General features: G+C 42.7%; 4 protein-coding genes across 4 annotated transcripts; 3 read left to right on the forward strand and 1 right to left on the reverse strand.

Moving 5' to 3' along the window:
• Positions 1–2012: 2012 nt before the first annotated feature.
• On the forward strand, positions 2013–15199 carry LOC108037396 (F-box/LRR-repeat protein 7). Its single transcript, XM_017113956.2, has 5 exons — positions 2013–2421; positions 11471–12312; positions 12625–13419; positions 13963–14142; positions 14214–15199. Exons 2-5 carry the CDS (start codon positions 11532–11534, stop codon positions 14747–14749), a joined length of 2292 nt encoding a protein of 763 aa, XP_016969445.1. The 5' UTR covers positions 2013–2421; positions 11471–11531; the 3' UTR covers positions 14750–15199.
• Positions 7347–7665, forward strand: LOC108037414 (kappaPI-actitoxin-Avd3b). Its single transcript, XM_017113980.1, has 2 exons — positions 7347–7410; positions 7481–7665. Exons 1-2 carry the CDS (start codon positions 7347–7349, stop codon positions 7663–7665), a joined length of 249 nt encoding a protein of 82 aa, XP_016969469.1.
• LOC108037403 lies at positions 14952–16187 on the reverse strand. The gene has a single exon (XM_017113968.2). The coding sequence runs from the start codon at positions 15981–15983 to the stop codon at positions 15192–15194; it is 792 nt and encodes a 263-aa protein (XP_016969457.2). The 5' UTR covers positions 15984–16187; the 3' UTR covers positions 14952–15191.
• Positions 16188–16361: 174 nt separating this feature from the next.
• On the forward strand, positions 16362–17266 carry LOC108037052 (mitochondrial import inner membrane translocase subunit Tim16). Its single transcript, XM_017113493.1, has 3 exons — positions 16362–16422; positions 16512–16838; positions 16896–17266. The coding sequence occupies exons 2-3, from the start codon at positions 16676–16678 to the stop codon at positions 17153–17155; spliced, it is 423 nt and encodes a 140-aa protein (XP_016968982.1). The 5' UTR covers positions 16362–16422; positions 16512–16675; the 3' UTR covers positions 17156–17266.
• Positions 17267–17700: the final 434 nt, after the last annotated feature.

A 17700-nucleotide genomic window follows, 5' to 3' on the forward strand; every position in this document is an offset into this window, starting at 1 on the left:
AAGTTGGAAGCCCTCGGGGCGCTCTCAGCAATTTTCATTGCTCCAGCTCCAGCTCCGGCAACAGCAAAAGCTGCAGCTACACAACGAAAAATGAATGAAACTGTTTTCTTAACATCCAATTTTTCACTTTCCATATTTGTTTGCTGCTATTTCTTATTTAAGTCCAATTTATTTCTCTTAATTCTTAAGAATTGAACTAAAGTTAGAAGACCAACTGAAGAACTGATCCCAAGCTCAGACGACTTTTTTACAATTCTGAGATCTTTGTGTCACATCAGATTTTTTTTAAAATATATAAATTAATTGTATTCATCTGCTTAATAAAAACCACATAAAATAAAAAAAACACATTTAGAGAATTATCTAAATATGGTTAATTATATTTAAATTGATTTTGGTTGGTCAAAAACTCCTAAAACTCCGAAGAAATAAATAATAACTATTTTGAATCCTGATTGAAATCAATATTAAATTTAATGTAGTATTTATTTCTAATGTTTAATCCAAATTCTATTTTCTTTTATTCTATACTTATTTGTGTGACACCTAGATTTTATAAATTAATGAAAGTTTTTATTCGATTTTAGGATATTCTAAAGCTTGTAAAATAAGAACTTTAACTAGTTTGACTCTAACATTCAAATTTCCCTAATTCTCCCATACTATTTGTTCATAAAAGGCTGTTTTCATTTTCTTTCTGTGCAAAACTGCAGCTCGAGTTCTCTGCTCTGATCGTTGTCGCGATCTGTTGGCCCGGGCGTCCTCCGACTTGCTCTGATTCTGCGCCCAACAACAATGTGCCCCGGTCCGCTTGCAGTCGCTGCTGGCGTCGCTGTCGCCGCCGCCGTTGCAGCGGCCTCAGCTATTTACAACACTGCATTCCTGCGCCGCAGTCATTCAAGAAGAAGTTAAGAGCTGGACTGGCTGAAACGCAGCAGGCCGAGAGCGGACCATCGCTGAGCTGAGCTGAGCTGAGCTGTCGAAGTCGAAGTCGAGCGCTGAACTTGTTTCATGCCACTTGGGCTTAGTGTGTGCCCGATCCCCTCCATACCAATCCCCCCATCTCTTGGCCTCTTAAATGCTGTAATAAGCCAACAACAGCGGCCAGAAAACATGTTTATGAAAAGAAAGAAATTCCATTGCAAACAAAAGAGGGAGGGAGAGGGTGAGAGGCGTGCGCTGCGCATGCGCGCCTGTAATCCAGCTCACACACACAGGCGCACTTGTCCATGCTCTTAAGCCTCTTTTTTCCATATTGCGAGCAGTGATCTCGATGGCTCTTCCATGTCTCTCTCTCTCTCTCTCTCTTTTCGTATGCCAGTTTAGCCCACAGGCATATTTAGTTATGCCATGGTGGAAATATTTTTGCAAGCATCGCAGCAAAGCAACAAGAGCATATAAGTAGCACAACATGTTCAACAGGCAGTGAGTACCAAAGGGGGCGGGGAAGAGCCAGGAGTTTGGGAATGAGGTGAAAATGTGGTGAAGTGGGTTCTTAAATAAATATATAAGTAATCAAATTAGTAAACAATTCGCTTGGATTAAGTAATGTAAGTAGCTTTTTGTATTCATTTTTGTTAGAATAGAATTTCCTTTTGTTTTGAATTAAAATTTTTAAAATAAAGGCTTTGAATATTTTGTTTCCGCCTAAAGAATATTTTTAGGACAACTAAACACCCTTCGGTATGTAACATAATTCTTTAAAGGAAAGTACCATTTGTTTAAGGTCCAGTATTTTATCTTGCTTAAATGTATTTTCTAAATAAGTCCTTTTATTTCATTTTAGTTCTACAATGTTATAATTTCCCGATTCCAATGTCAGCCTTTTAAATTCAACAAGTTCGTTGCCTAAGTTTTTTGTTTTCCGCCTGGCAATGCTCTCCTCCCACCACCTGTGGTGGATGTCTATGGTGGATTCGTACCGTGCCCAAGAGAGCGCGTCGCTCTCTTTGCGATCTGTGCGCCCTCTGAAGACTTTGCAGCGCGACGCGCAGAGTCAGTTGCCATTTACCTGTCGAGAGATCCAGGTGCCCGCGAGTCCAGGTGTCCAGCTGTCCAGGTGTCGTCGAAGCGGACCAAATCGAACCTCAAGGCGCCGCTCAGCGTTGCGTGCCTACGTGTCCTAGGTGTGCGTGTGTAAGCTTGAGTGCGCGAGTGTTGGTGCCGTGAGTCAGTGAGCGCAAAAAAGATAACACAAAGAGCCACAGTGAAAGATCGAGACGCACACACTCTCATCTCATGCGACCTGCAATGAAAATAAAGTAGAGAAAATAGTGCGCCAGTGTGTGTTTGTGTGCGAGTGGTGGAATATCAGAGAAAATAAATGGAAATTAAATGAAGCTGCAAAAACTGCCAAATAAACAAAGTGCTATGCGATGCATAAATGAGAACCCGAAGGGAGTTACCTGTATAATCATCAAGGTAGAGCAGGCGATCACAACTTATTAAATTGCAATTCGAGATTCTGGTTTTCAGCCCTCTCTTTCGCTCTCTTTCTCGCCCTCTCCTCTCCACCCCTCTCTCTCCCTCTATCTCTGTCTCTGTATGGCTTCTTAGGCATATATTTTGTAGATTTCTTTATTAATATTGCACGATCGTAAAACTTTAATGGAATTATTCGAACGCCCATTCTCCGTGACACCTCGAAAAAAAGGAGGAAAACTCTCGACCCCAAACCAGTTGCAAAAGTTGTCACATTAAAATCACACCTTTGGAGATATATATTTATTGTTGTTGCTGCTGCACCACTTTGGCATATAACTCGTTCGCGGTACAACCACTGATGCAGATGCAGTTGCAGATACACCCTCTTGGCCAGCGGTTGCATGCAAATTATACACGTAGAGGAAGTCGGGATCTCTCGACTGGTCATTAACTCAACTAGGAGTTGCTGCAACGGATATGTTTATGGCCAACTGATTGAATTTCATCCTCACACAAATACCAGCACACACACACACACACGGACGGCATCTATCGCCTGGCAATTATCCGCAGAACGACTTTCCTTTTTCCCCCGCGAAAATACCCATATTCATATTTTTTCCTGGAACTCTGCAGTACACAGATAGATAATTTTGAGCTCTTTGGCACACGTGTTGGCCAAATGTTTTCGGTTCTTCACATCATTAGCAAAGTGCCCGAGGGCTTGCCCCTGTAGTTCGGTTAGCTGGAAACCATACTCCCAAACAGAAACCGAAACAAGCAGACGAATTTATTATGTCTGGCTTCTCCCTTGTAATTTCTGCATGTTAAATGATTACAAATTGGTCATTCGATATCACAACATTTTGGCATTCGTGTTGGGGTCGCACTTTCCCAGCCAGCGGCGAATCGAAAGCGGCCAAAGATCGCCCGTTTACTCGTGCATTTACCAACAATTCCAAATATTTCCTATAAAAAATGTCAACATATGCGCATTGCAATGACAGGCCAGCCAGCGAGCCACTTGGCCACTTGGAGTGGCAATGCAATCCACAATCCAGCAGTCAGCCATGGCCCGCAGCCCCAATCAAAGCCAAAAAGCTTTCAAGCCAAAAGGCTGCCGCCATCGCCGCCGCAACATGGAAAAGCCACTTGCCGATTTCATGAGATTTTCAACAGTTTTTTCTTTATTTATTTCGTATTTTTATGTTTCGAACGTCCCTTGCCCGGACACGTAACTGGGTTTTTGTTTAAATGACCATTTCTTAATATTTTAGCACATTTTTCAATGAAACTCGGAATTTCTGTCACAATCTTATATTTAAATCTAGAGAATTTCTAAGCAAATATATTGATAAATATGATTAACAATTTGTCAATTTTTATGCATTTTTTATTGGCGTGAAGTAGAATAAAGATAACAAAGTTCCCAGTAATCAATTTGATACAGATATGTTTAGGTAATTTAATCTGAATCAGTGTAGTTATTTTGATAAGATCAGATATGACACATTTTTCTCATAGTTAGTCCCCCACAGAGTATTTCCAGTTCGATGTTTTCCTCCGGCTAATCGACTTTCCTTTCTTGTCCGCAACTTTTATTGTATGTCTCCCTCCGCTGTGTGAGTACGGGTATTTATGTGTCTGTTTGTATGATTTCATAGCTCTTGCAACAGCGCAATCAGCAAATACTAAAATGCAATGCGACGTATTTTTTTATTATTTATTTTTCCTTTATTTTGTTATTTTGTTTCGAAGCCAAAGCTCGCCGCGAATCGTGGCCAAGAGAGCTCGGTTGTCGGAGTTGCAGTCGCAGTCGCAGTCTCTCACGCCACAAGCGACAGTTTTGTATTAGAAACGGCAACTTGTAGCTGCAGCTAGTTACGAGCTTGACGATTACCTGGCTGCAAGAGAGGAGGGGAAGGGGGAGCGGTACAGGTGGACAGGAGGCGGCGGGGGGAGGCAGCTGGAATGTTGTTTCTGCTGCTAGTTGGCAATGTTGCCGAGTGACTGACATAGTTGTTGCTTCAGTCGCAATCGCAATTGTTGCTATTGCTGCCGCTGCTGCTGATGTTGTCGCAGGGCACTGCAGGCTGAACTTTAAAATTAAATTTGTAAAACAATTTATGTGTAGCATATTAGATGGCAGAAATAGCTAAAGTTGTCTATGCGGGCGTCTTTTGGCTTTTGCTTATGCGGGCCACCAGAGATATAACCTGTTTCGCTCTCTTTCTCGCCGGATTCCCAAGTGAAAAGTGGCCAAGAGTCAGAGACAAAACGGTGCTTTTCTCTTGCACTTATCACTCGATCATCGCCATCTCTCTCTCTTTCTCTCTGTCTCTGTTTAATGAAGTGTAATTTGAAAAATTGCGCGCGGCAAATTGTTGGCTTCTTGTTAGAGAGACCTCGTTGTCTTGCACAGAATTTCAAATATTTTGTCTTAATTAAAATTTTCCGATCTCTCTATCTCTTTTTGGCAGCGCAGCAGGTCCGTCTCTTTCCTAACAAAAGTCGGGCAACGCTTTTAGATAAATTAACTCTGACATTTGGTCCGTCAAGCATTTGTCGCTTTTTGCATTTGCTCGACATTTTTATTGGACTTTGACTTGGCCTGGATTTATGTGTTTCGGATCCGGGGATCTCAGCTCTGGGGATCTGGGATCGGGGATCTGCAGATTAGCCGTGCCATCATTCACGTCCGCAATTGTGTTGGCCCCGTCAACGTCAGCGTTGCCCATGGTACAGCATGTAATTTGCAATAAGCTCGCCTCGTTTCTGGGCCTCATTTTGTGATTTATTTTGCTTTTGCTGGCTGTTTAATTTTGGCTTAAGCCCCGCTTTACCTACAGTTGCTGCCAAAAGTTATTTTCGGGGCCACGGGCAGAACGAAAGACTCAGGCAACGAACTGGTTCGCTTGGAATTTGAATTATTCTTGAGTCGGATGAGAAACTGCCCAAGAATCTGCCTTTGATTGATGACAGTCTCAATGTTTCAATCGCCGCAGCTCCTCTTCACGGTTGTTATGTTCACGGTTCATTATATAAGATTCGGTTTAATTAGTTCGACTAAAATCGGCGCGTTCTTCTTTAATGGCTCGGGTGAAATTTTTAGTTACAGATAATGACGAAAGAAATGGCACAAAACCATTAAAGAAATTTCACAAAAAATAAAGAGCAGCCAAGTCCAATTTAGATGGATAGAGCGTAGTAGCCGCAAAATCAATTTATATATATATATATTAAACATTTTTTGCACTATCTGATCAATCAGCGCTCAACAAAAAAATGAGCGATGGCAAAGTGGAAAACTAAACGAGTTTTTCCACAGTCACTGAGCAGCTTCCTGAGAAAGTTTTTTGCCTAAGTAATTGAGATTGCAGAATCTACAAATTGATACAAAATTCCAATAATTTACAGTTAGAGAGGCTGAGATATATCCGCAGATATCGCATAACTCTGAGTCAAGCTGAATGCTCTAATTAATTCCGCTACCACAATGAATCTTCATTCGTTCCATTCAATACTTTCTACCAGATCAATCTCTTTTCCTCACTCCCCATCTACAGCCTATTCAGCTAGAACCTTGATAATGAAGGCCTGTTTATACATGCACAGGCAAATATATAGCCCATTTTAAAACGTCGCCCTAACATATTTAATAATACAAACACATTCTCCTCTCTTTCTTTTTGCGAAAATTCCCAATTCTTTGTGAACTGTGTCAACTTTCAATTCTTTTCATCTTTTAACATTTGCATAGAAACAACAGAAACACGAGTAGCCATAGAAATGGAGTTCATTTAACTTAACTGAACGGTTAGCCAAGCTCAGATGTTTTAGCGCTAGGGTTAATGTGTTAAAATAAATATTTAAGCAGCGCTTAATTGCTGCAGAATGACATAAAATAAATAAATTTCAGACTTTTTATAGGCAGTAAGTGGGTAAGTCAGTTTTTATATGATGTTAGCTCGGTTAACAGCTTATTAAGTAAAAAATATTCGTGTATAAAATTACTTGATGAATACAAATACTGTTTAATAGAAATACCCCCTAAAGTGTTGCACTTAATAGGGTATTTAACTTCAGACGTTTGTTTGGAATATTAATTCACCTATAAAAGCCGGTTAATATTCGTACCTTGTGCATTTATCAACTAACAAGCGAGTCCCACATAAATCATGCTGTTAAAATGGCTATATCTCGGTTTGATCTTAATGGGCTTTACACCTCACATCAGCAGTCGTAAGTAGAGCTTCATACAATACTTAAAAAACTTTTGAAAACGTGAACCTTTTAAACTAAAATTTAGGTGAAGCAATCTGCTATTTGCCGATAAAAACTGGGATTGGTAAAATCCCTAGGACTAATTGGTACTTTGACAGTAAGCGGCGATCTTGCCGAAAATTCAGTTTTTTGGGAAGTAATGGAAATGCAAATAACTTTAAGACCTTGAGAATATGCAGGTTGAATTGTTTGTAAAGTGCATTTGTAAGTTAAAATCATTTCAATTCGGGCGCAAAGCAATTTTATTATTTAAGTATAGGCTTAACACAGTTTTGTATTTCAAAAACAATATGTGTTATTTGATAAGTAATATTTATTGTGCTAATATTTATTGTGATTAAAAAAATTGTTGAAATAGTTAACTCCTTTCCCACACATGGCACACCTGTAGTTTTTACATACTGATAACCGTTTTTGTATTATGTATACTTGATCAAATTGCCAAAAAAAAGTAAGATCAAATAAATAACAGATGATTTCAAACACCCAAATATCCAAATATTTGTTTATCATCCGCAATTTGAAACAAATAATAAATTTTGGCTTATAACACCTGAATTAATAGGTACTTTGGAAACAATCAATGGTATAAAAGCCTTTAATAACTGTTCATTCATGTCAGTTCGAATTGTTTCACCATGCCGTTGAAAATATCGTGTCTCCTTATTCTTTTGGTGCTATTTTTGCATCATACTCATTCGAGTAAGTGCGTTTCTTGTCTCGTGGAAATTGTGGAAAAGTCATATCAATAATTAATATAAAATGATTTTAGTCAAGAGAAGATGCCTTCAGTTACCGAATGAGGGCAAGGGTAAAGCCTTCATGCACAATTGGTTCTACAACTCCACATCGAAGAGATGTCAAAGGTTCATCTTCTTGGGCGGTGCGAGGAATGGCAACAACTTCAATACCCAAGCTCAGTGTCGCAAAATTTGCCCAGCCCAACTGCCTGTGTAAATTAATTTGAAAGCCAGTGATGATGGAGTTTAAAATGAACAGAGATTTAAATCAAATACAAAATAATAAATGAGACTTAAATAAGTTAAGGCATGCCGGGCTAATTGCATTTTGTGTGAAATCGCTGAGAAAATCACGTTGAAGCTGCGCCCATTTTTTGTACTGGCATGCGCAAGAAATATTTTTTTATGAGTTTTGCTTATTTTATTTTGTTGTAAAACTTGTCAGCGCCACCCACTTTCTAAGCAGCGCCGGCTAGTCCCAGAGTGGGTGTCTATTTGCCCAGAAGGTGTTAGGCGGGTGCGCTGACAACCAAATGGAGCCGAAACCGGCAACTGCAACTGCAACAGCAATAGCAATGGCAATAGCAATGGCAACAGCAATTGCAACCACAGCAGCAACATCAACGTTTTGCTAAATCAAAATTGACACTATGCAAAAAGCCAACCCACAGAGCGGCAATTGCTGCAGAAAACGGTAGCCACACACACAGAAACCCACCGGAGCACATGGCTTTGGGCCAAGACTTCGGGCCAGGCGCTCAGCATGCCGAGCCATGGAGGCCAAAAGGTGCCCGCTGTCCGTGGCGCCAAGATGTGGCTGTTGCCTTTGTTGTTGCCTTTCGGCGTTAGATTTCAACCATGTGCAGACAACGGTCGCCACACACAAACGCTGAAAATAGCAGTTATTAGTTTGACACAGCGCACAGTGTGTCGAATGGGATTTATGAAGAGATTGCTTCGCAAGTGTAATGACAGAGGTGGAAGAAATCGACGTGATCATCGATTTATTCAATGAATTTATTAAAAAACTATTGTACTTAATTGAGGAAAGCAATAACTGATATCTGCATTTATATAATGCTGGCAAAGCTTAAAATGTCCTTGAATTTGCGAATAGCAAGCCACATAAAAGCATTGTAATGTTTATTACAGCAAGACCTTTACAAATTATAGACTGTATGGTACAAATTAAATTGAACTTAAGGCTAAGAACTTAAATGAGGCCTGTTATTTTTATTTTCAAGTCCCATTCCGTGATCCACTTACTGCACATTAATATTTCTCTTACTAATTTGACTTAATAACTGCCACTTTATCCCAATGTGCCGAAGCAGTCTTGCCATGTTTGAGTGCACCGTGGGCACCAGCATGGCGACATTTGCTCATTAAGCATATTAAATAATTAGTACTTGTTGTTGTCATATTTTATGTGCTCGTTTGTGTGCTCGTTGAGCTCAGTTGAGGAGGCTTGGCTTCGACAGGGAAATATGGACAAGCACGTAAAGATAGAGATAGGAATATCGACACAGATCGAGATGGATACAGACCTAGACCAGTTTCCAATAGATGTCCGCCGAGAGCTTGGCCTTTGCTGGATTTTTTAATTTTTATTTGGCCAATAAAAATTGTGAAATATATCTGCGGCTTAATTGAATAGCAATTGACTGAGCGACTTGACAGCTATGAAGGTAATCCGGGATATTAATTTAAATGTGAGGATATGGAAATATAATGGTTAATAAAAGTTAAACGATAAGACTCATTTAATTTCAATAAAATGTATAAAATTATATTCACGCATCGTAAATTCTCAGTCAATAGTAAAGTAATACATGTGAAGGCAATCAGGTCTATTAATATTATTGAGTAAACATGAAAGTATAAAATTAAAAATTATATAGTCTGCTCTTATTAATTAGCCATATTACCTATAATTTTTGTGCCTTTACACTTTATTTAGATAAAATGTATGGATAAATGTTATCAATCATCGAAAATGCTCATTCAATAATAGTAAAATCTATTTATCTTGGGGAATACTTTCTCCTTTTCTTGGACATTGTCTAAGTCCTAATCTTAGCCCAAAGTGTTGGGCAACAAGAACTTTACAAGCTATGTGGGTTGTTTACAACACTTAATGCGTTACTAATGATATTTCAGCCCTTCAGCAACGAAGACAAAGAATAAAACAAACAAAATGAATTACATTTGCATGTAAATTTATGCAAATTCCATGCTGTGTTGCCCAATGAACCATTTGACACTTTTGTCCACACACCGAGCGTGCTTTATTAATTATTTATTGTCCAACTATTGTGAATTATGGCAACGGCTGGCCGTGGTCTAGGAAAAAATCAAATAGCTCTCGAGTGGAGTGGAGTGATCTCTGGCTCGGAGCATTTTCCTTTCTTTCTTCGGAGATTTTCGTTGGGATTTCGAACCAGTTGAGCGACATTCCATATGAGGCGCGACAGGCGACAGGCGGCGGCTCCACTTCACATCGGATTCGGATTCAGATTTGGATTCGGTTTTGGTTTTGGTTTGGTTTTGGTTTTGGCTTGGTTTTGGTTTCGGTTTCGGAGATGCTAAGATTAATCAGCTGCCATAAGCCAAATGACAAGACATATTTCTGTCGGCTCTCCCAAAGTGCTAGAGCCCCGTGTTATTATTGCTGCCTATGTGTGTTTATTTATGGCGAGGCCAGAAATGATACAACACAAAAATCGAAATTAATTTCAAATTTGATTACAATAAAAATAAAGCCAGGCGCTGAGCTCCACTTGTGAGTAGCGTTTGATTTACTCGTCCCAAAGTATGCCAGCCAACCCCTGCCCCTTTTCCGTAGGTGTGCCTCAAAACGAGGCCCCACCCAGAAATGCCATGAAAATTTGAAATAAATTTATAGTTTTCTATTTAGATAGCTTAGCTGGTCGAGTAAATTATGCAAAGCCCCCTTTGCCAGAGAACGGTTATGGCTTCTGCCAGATCTCTTGTTCCCAACTTGCCGAATTGGGTTACTTTCGGCTTAATTTAAGGTCTTGAGGTTAGGCCAAATTGCGGATGGCCACAAGCCAGCCCACGCCTTCTGCAGCCTCTTCCTCTGGCTCATCCCAAATCCCCCACCTTCCCAAGCAAACTGGTTCCGGGCCAACAACAATGAATGGAGCAGCCAGGCAGCGAATCAATGGAAATGACAGCATACGTGTGGCCAAATAAAAGATATACCCGTACATATATAAGGCGGCCAAAAAAGCTAACCAATGATTTGTTCAGAGCGTGGGCGATCCCCTTATTAATTGTAAAAATATATACGTGCGCAGAACGATTTGTTTGCCAACAACCGATAATTCCAACAATCTCCAGCTCATTTCACCCACAAGCTGAATGCTGGATTTGAAAGGTCAACTGCAGTAAAGTTTCGGAGGAGTGGTTCGCGTAAAAATATATACATTTTATGACTCCCAGTTATGACTCGCCATCCCTGTTTTTTTTTCTCTAATAATTGCGAATGGCATGCAGACCCACAAAAGGCTACCCACACACATCCATAAGGCATTCCGTGTTCCCATGGCCATCGCAGATTTGAATTCCATTTGCGAAGCTGCGACACAGACGTTGGTTCGATAAAAGTCTCTTAGACTTTATTTGGCTTAGAGATATTACACCAACCTACAATTAATATAATTTAATTACGAATTTCCATTAAATTTATTGTAATCGTTGAGGTTTATTAATTGGATGTATAAGAATGTTTGAAGGCTAATGCCTTCAAAAGGTATGCATCATCAGTGAGCAATGTCATTAGTTTTCAGTGAAATCATTGAATCTAGGAGACCAATTAAATTTCTAAAATTAGCTTAAATATACTAGATATCTATTAGGAAAGCATCGAAAGAAATTTTAGATAAGAAAAAATAAGAATCTCTTATAAAAGCTTTTTCCTTTTTTTTTTCTATGAAAAAAAATATTAACTAAAGCCACTCGTCATAAACCATAAATAAAATCTCCCTCTTAATTTGCAGACCTGCTTGCCATTCTAGAGGCCTCTTGCTGAGAGACAAATCCCCCGAAGAGGATCAAACCATGTCCCACAAGACGAGCAGCCGTCGCAGCAGCGACCTGGAGTGTCCACTGGCCTCGTTGGGTCGCAACAGCAATGCGGTGCGCGACCACTACCACCACCCGCATCCACTCAGCTCCAGTCCGCTGGATCCGCAGGCCTACAAGATGATGTCCCGCAAGTCGCCCAATCCCGGCATGGATGTGGGTGAGACGGCCGGCGAACAGGCTGCTGCTTCCTCGACGGCAGCCGCTGCAGCGGTGCTCCACATGGTGCAACAAAAGGCTGCGACCTTTGAACTGAGAGGTCGTCACTCGCGACCAGAACAATCCAGCTATGCGGCCCATTCCACGGCTTCTGTGGGGCGGCATGCGAAGAAATCACCCGAACTCCCGGCACCGGCCTCCAGAAATGTAGCCCCCGTGCCGCAGCCAAGGAACTTCCTCACCCTGGAACATGTCCTGCAATTCGGGGCCCAGCGACCCAGTTGGATGCACGGCAACAGTGCGGACACGGAGGACTCGAGTGACAACAATGCGGGGGGCGGGGGAGCGGGCAGTGGCAGCGGTGGGCCAGGCGGACGAAGACGCGCCCAGGGTGGCCGGTGCAGTGTGCCCACTGTACTGAGCAGCAACGGCGGTGGGAGCAACGGAGCCCAGTACCTGCTGGACAAGAAGATGGAGTCACTGTATCTGGGCAACGCCCTGCGAGCCCTTCCGTTGGGCGCCGAGGCGAGTCAGTACCAAAACGAGCGCTACTACCTGGAGGACTACAGCAGCGGAAGCGGGAACGAGCGACTGCCAGGTTGGTAATCCTTACCGAAAAGTCTCTCAAATAAAGTCCCTTAAAAATGCTCAACGTTTTTTTGTGATAATTAATTTTGCAAAGCCAGTCTCAAGAAAGCATTTGTTTCAGTTAGTCTTTTGAAGACTTATAAATCTAAAGTCAGAAATATATACTTATACATCTAATTATAAAACTAATAATTATAAATTGTACAAATCAAACCCAAAATAGTCTTAAATCATGAACTTTTTCCCCTTTAGAAACTATCCGATTAGATTGAAACCACCGGCCTTAATAAAGTATATAATCCTACTTCTCTTTTTCCCCCAGAACGCCTGCACCATCCGCGCACCTCCAGTCCCAGCGAGACGAGCGGCTCGGACCGCTATCTACTGAACCGAAGCTCCAACTCCAACCACCTGCACTCCAAGGGCCAGAGCCTGTCGGATGGCCTGTGCAACCTGGGTCGCTTCTCGCCCAGCTTGGATCAGGGCTATGCCACGCTGGTCTCGCCCTCGCCCACGGGTCACCATTCGAGCGGTGGGCCAGGGAACGTGACCAACTCCACCACGGCCAGTGGGGCGGGGATCATGGCCAGCAGTACGCCGACCACAACGCCGCGAAGAGGAGTATCCAGCAACGGAGTAGGAGGAGGAGGACCTGGCACAGCCATTGGACCACCGCCCTGGAACCGAAAGGGTCCTTTCCGATGTGGCCCGCTCTTCGATCGTCTGCCTGACGAGGCCGTCGTCCGGATCTTCTCCTGGCTGGACAGCTGTGAGCTGTGCAACGCGGCGAGGGTCTGTCGGAGATTCGAACACCTCGCCTGGCGACCTGTACTGTGGAAGGTGATCTCGCTGCGGGGCGAGCACCTCAACGGCGACAAGACGCTGAAGATGATCTTCCGGCAGCTTTGTGGCCAGAGCTGCAACGGCGCCTGTCCGGAGGTCGAGCGCGTAATGCTAGCCGATGGCTGCCGCATCTCGGATAAGGGTCTGCAGCTGCTCACGCGTCGCTGCCCGGAACTGACCCACCTCCAACTCCAGACCTGCGTGGGCGTCTCGAATCAGGCGCTCGTAGAGGCGCTGACCAAGTGCAGCAATCTGCAGCATCTGGATGTGACGGGTAAGTGGAGAGATCCTTTTTGATTTCGGATATATATAAGGGTTGGAAACAGATTTTCGGATGGATCAATTATCTTGTTATAAAAATGTGTTTTTTTTTGGCGCACTTAAATTATTATTTAATTTAAAATCGGCTTAAATTTGTTAAAGCTATGCACCCTAAAAGTTCTTTTATGGGTCACCTTTTTACAAGTCATCGAAAACTAACAGAAATGGGGGAAAAATGTATCAACGTTAAAATGACAAATTAAAATGCAGATTTTTATAGAATCGGAGCATAAGTCTAAACAGATATGTCACTTTTAAATAGCTACATTTGGTAAAGTGTATTATGGTATATATACTTTATAAATACATTGTACAGTCGGAAAACTTTGAACTGAAATTATAATAACCTCTGCAACAGTATACAAAATGTTATGCAAATCCAAGTTATATATTCAGAGTTTATTACTTTAATTACATAAACATAATAAACATTTAATATTTCTTCGATTTAATCACAAAGATGTTTAAAACTAACTTTTAATTTGACATTCCACAGGCTGCAGTCAGGTGAGCAGCATTAGTCCGAATCCGCATGTAGAGCCTCCGCGTCGTCTTTTGCTGCAATACCTGGACCTCACGGACTGCATGGCCATCGACGACATGGGTCTGAAGATCGTGGTCAAGAATTGTCCCCAGTTGGTTTACCTGTATCTGCGACGCTGCATACAAATCACAGGTGAGTTGGTCGAGATTAAAGTTAAAACCAAATAAATAAATTATTAATACCTGCTCTGCCTACCATCTTAGATGCGGGTCTGAAGTTCGTGCCCAGCTTTTGCGTATCGCTGAAGGAGCTGAGTGTATCCGACTGCCTGAACATCACCGACTTTGGCCTATATGAACTGGCCAAGTTGGGAGCCGCGCTCCGCTACCTTTCCGTGGCCAAGTGCGAACGCGTTTCGGATGCCGGACTGAAGGTCATCGCCAGGCGGTGCTATAAGCTGCGGTACCTAAACGCCCGAGGATGTGAGGCTGTGAGTGATGACTCCATAACCGTTCTGGCCCGATCCTGTCCGCGGCTGAGAGCTCTGGACATAGGCAAGTGCGATGTGAGCGACGCGGGACTGCGAGCCCTGGCCGAGAGCTGTCCGAACCTGAAGAAGCTGAGTCTGCGAAGCTGCGACATGATCACGGACCGCGGGGTGCAGTGCATCGCCTACTATTGCCGTGGCCTTCAGCAGCTGAATATCCAGGACTGCCCGGTGTCCATCGAGGGCTACCGGGCGGTCAAAAAGTACTGCAAGCGCTGCATCATCGAACACACTAATCCGGGATTCTGTTGAGATGTCCCGTTGGCGGCAGCCACCACAAAGCACAGAGGCAGGCCATAAGAGCAGAGATTGTTGATAGGAACAACTGCACAAAATAAGGAAATTAATGGGCATGAGGGTTCTCGATGAGTCCGGTTGGGAAACACCAAAATTGAAAAAGTGCCACGTAAATGTTAGCCCCTCAAGCAGGACTTTCGAGAACCAAGCCCTTGAGTTTTAGTTCAAGGATCATCCAACAACGGGTGGGAACTTTACAGAGATATATATTGGCTTAAAAGCTTTTCTCTATAAAACTCCCAACCCCTGCTTAACGATGATCAACGAGTTTATTGTAAATTGTAAATATCGAACGGAAGCTGGACAGGATTAGCGTAGCATTGAACATGTTCAATTAGACTATGTTTAAGTAGACTAATTCTTGGCGTAATAAATTATTGTCCCCACCAGAAGTGGCTTAATTCAGGCGCTTAGACTTCTTCTCCGGAAAGTCAAAGATGTTTGGTTTTAGCTGCGGCACATGGTCAAGGATGTAGGGTGGCCGGACATCCATGAGTTCCCGAGTGTAATGCGTCTTATGCTTGGTCCTTCGCAGACGGTCCAGTTTGATGGTTGCCTTCATAGGCGGCGAAGGATCTTTCTTGGTCTCCACATAGGGAGTGATCTTTATGTTGGTGCAATAGCCCCGGTCCAAATAGTTGATGGTGGCCATTATAGCACGTATATCACTGACGACGCCCATGGTCTGCTCGTGGATCCGTTGCAGGGCTTCCAGATCGGCTTTAATCCTGGACAGCCGCTTGTCCATCGGTGCTTGAGTCTTGGGATCACATGTCTTCTCGACCGGCACGGAGTACCTTGGGACATTCCGGCCTTCTTCTGATTTCGTAACGGCGCTATCCTTACACGGTTTGGGAACCAAATTCTCGGACACCTCCATCAGTCGCACCCGCTCCTCCAACGTGTTCATAGGCACCTTCCGCATTATCCGTCGCAGCTGCTTGTGTTTTTTGGGTGTGAGAAGGTGCTTGTGTTTCTTAAAGCGCTCCACTCCGCGACGCAAGCGGTCCATCATGTCTATCCAGACGTTTAAGCCCTTGCTCTCCTTCTCGATTTCTTTCCGCAGGCGTTCCCTCTTGTGCCCATAGTGCCGCAGTTGGCTCTGCAGCTGAGGCACCTGCCTTTGCTCATCGAAGTGCTCACGGACTAGTCGGTCGTAAGCCTTTTTCCATTTGGGATCTTGAGCCATCTGCTAAGCCAACTGAATTTGGAATTTTTGAAAACGATAACTGACTAAAGCAATGCTCTCGATTGGTTTGAGTTTCAGCATATCGATTTCTAAAAATAGCTACATTTTGTTTTTAATTTTATAACATTTATATTTAAATGGCTAGGATACACCATGATAAATACAATATAAATCGCCCTCAAATCAACTGATTCTTAATAAAAATATCTTACAAAATAACAACTATTAAAAGCGGCCGAAACGAAAATATTTATGCAAATAATTGTGTTGAACATGTACATATTATATACATTAAACATTAGCCGTTACAAAAAGTAGCTAGATTTTCTTGGTTATCTATCGATAGCTATCGATGTCATCATCCCTATACCATCACAAGTCAAACAGCTGTTTCGCCCGCTTTTCGCCGCTAGCAAGCTTAGGAAGTTATCTGGCGAACGTAATACTATAAATTTACCTGGAACTCCATTAAAAGTGCAATAAATAAATCAAAATTGTGTTTTAAACGTATTAAACTTATTCCTTTAGAAAGCCACCCACAAAGTAGCACATTAGAAATATCCGAGGCCTATCAGCTGTTGCGTAATTTAAGCGACACGTTTTTAAGTCCCAAAATTGAGGTGTAATCACAGATTGCCACAAATTTTACTTTCGAGCCGGAGAGCAGCACAAGGAATCGACTCACAGTCGTCATGGCCAAGTACATCGCCCAGATCATCGTGCTGGGCGCCCAGGCGGTAGGAAGGGCCTTCACCAAGGCGCTGCGGCAGGAGATCGCCGCCTCCCAGGAAGCGGCACGTCGGGCGGGCGGCGGACAGCAGGGCGACAAGAGCGCAGAGTCGAACCTTCGCACTGGTAAGTCCTGCTCTTAAACATTCCAAAGACCAGTATTCATATCCCTCCTATTTGCAGGTATGACGCTGGAGGAGGCCAAGCAGATTCTAAACGTGGACGACCCCAAGAACGTGGACGCCATTATTAAGAATTACGAACACCTGTTCCAGGTTAACGAGCGCTCCAACGGTGGCTCTTTCTACATCCAATCGAAGGTCTTCCGAGCCAAAGAGCGACTTGACCATGAGATTAAGGCCCAGCAATCGCGACAGCCGAAGCAGGAGACGGCGGAAGCGACGGAGGAGGAGCCGCAAAGTAGGGCGAGGCAGCGGCGCTGAGTACCCATATTGCCTCCCATCGAACTAATTAGCTGATAATTGATTTAAAAACTACTTGTTAAGTACAAAAACCGAAAGTCTGTTGATGTAAATAGAGTTTTACGAACATGACGTGGAGTTTTTATGTTAAAATAGTGGGTGTCAGGAACAATTTTCTTTTGAAAACTAAACGGGATCCTATAGCTTACAAATTTTAAGCTCTTGCTAACTTTATGATATTTGCTGCTTGGTATCCTTATGCTGGTATTAGTTCCATAAGATTTCTAGATGTGCAGAAATATGGCTATGGGGATCCTATCCAATATTACATTTTTCAACTCGCTTGTGGACTTATAATATCAAAATGGCGGTACTAATCTGACCATTAATATTTAATCCTGGTACTGTTATAAATTAAAATTATGTTGAAATAGACCCTATAAATTGGGAAACTGGAACACCAGAAATTTGAAATCAATTTTCAAGTAAACTGTTGCAATAGATATCGATAGGTTGAATGGCGCTGTAATCGGCCACCGTCAGTCAGCTGTTCGATGGGCAGCACT

The sequence above is a fragment of the Drosophila rhopaloa genome, unplaced genomic scaffold (assembly GCF_018152115.1).
Source record: "Drosophila rhopaloa isolate 14029-0021.01 unplaced genomic scaffold, ASM1815211v1 contig_167, whole genome shotgun sequence".
NCBI classification, from domain to species: Eukaryota; Metazoa; Arthropoda; class Insecta; order Diptera; family Drosophilidae; genus Drosophila; species Drosophila rhopaloa.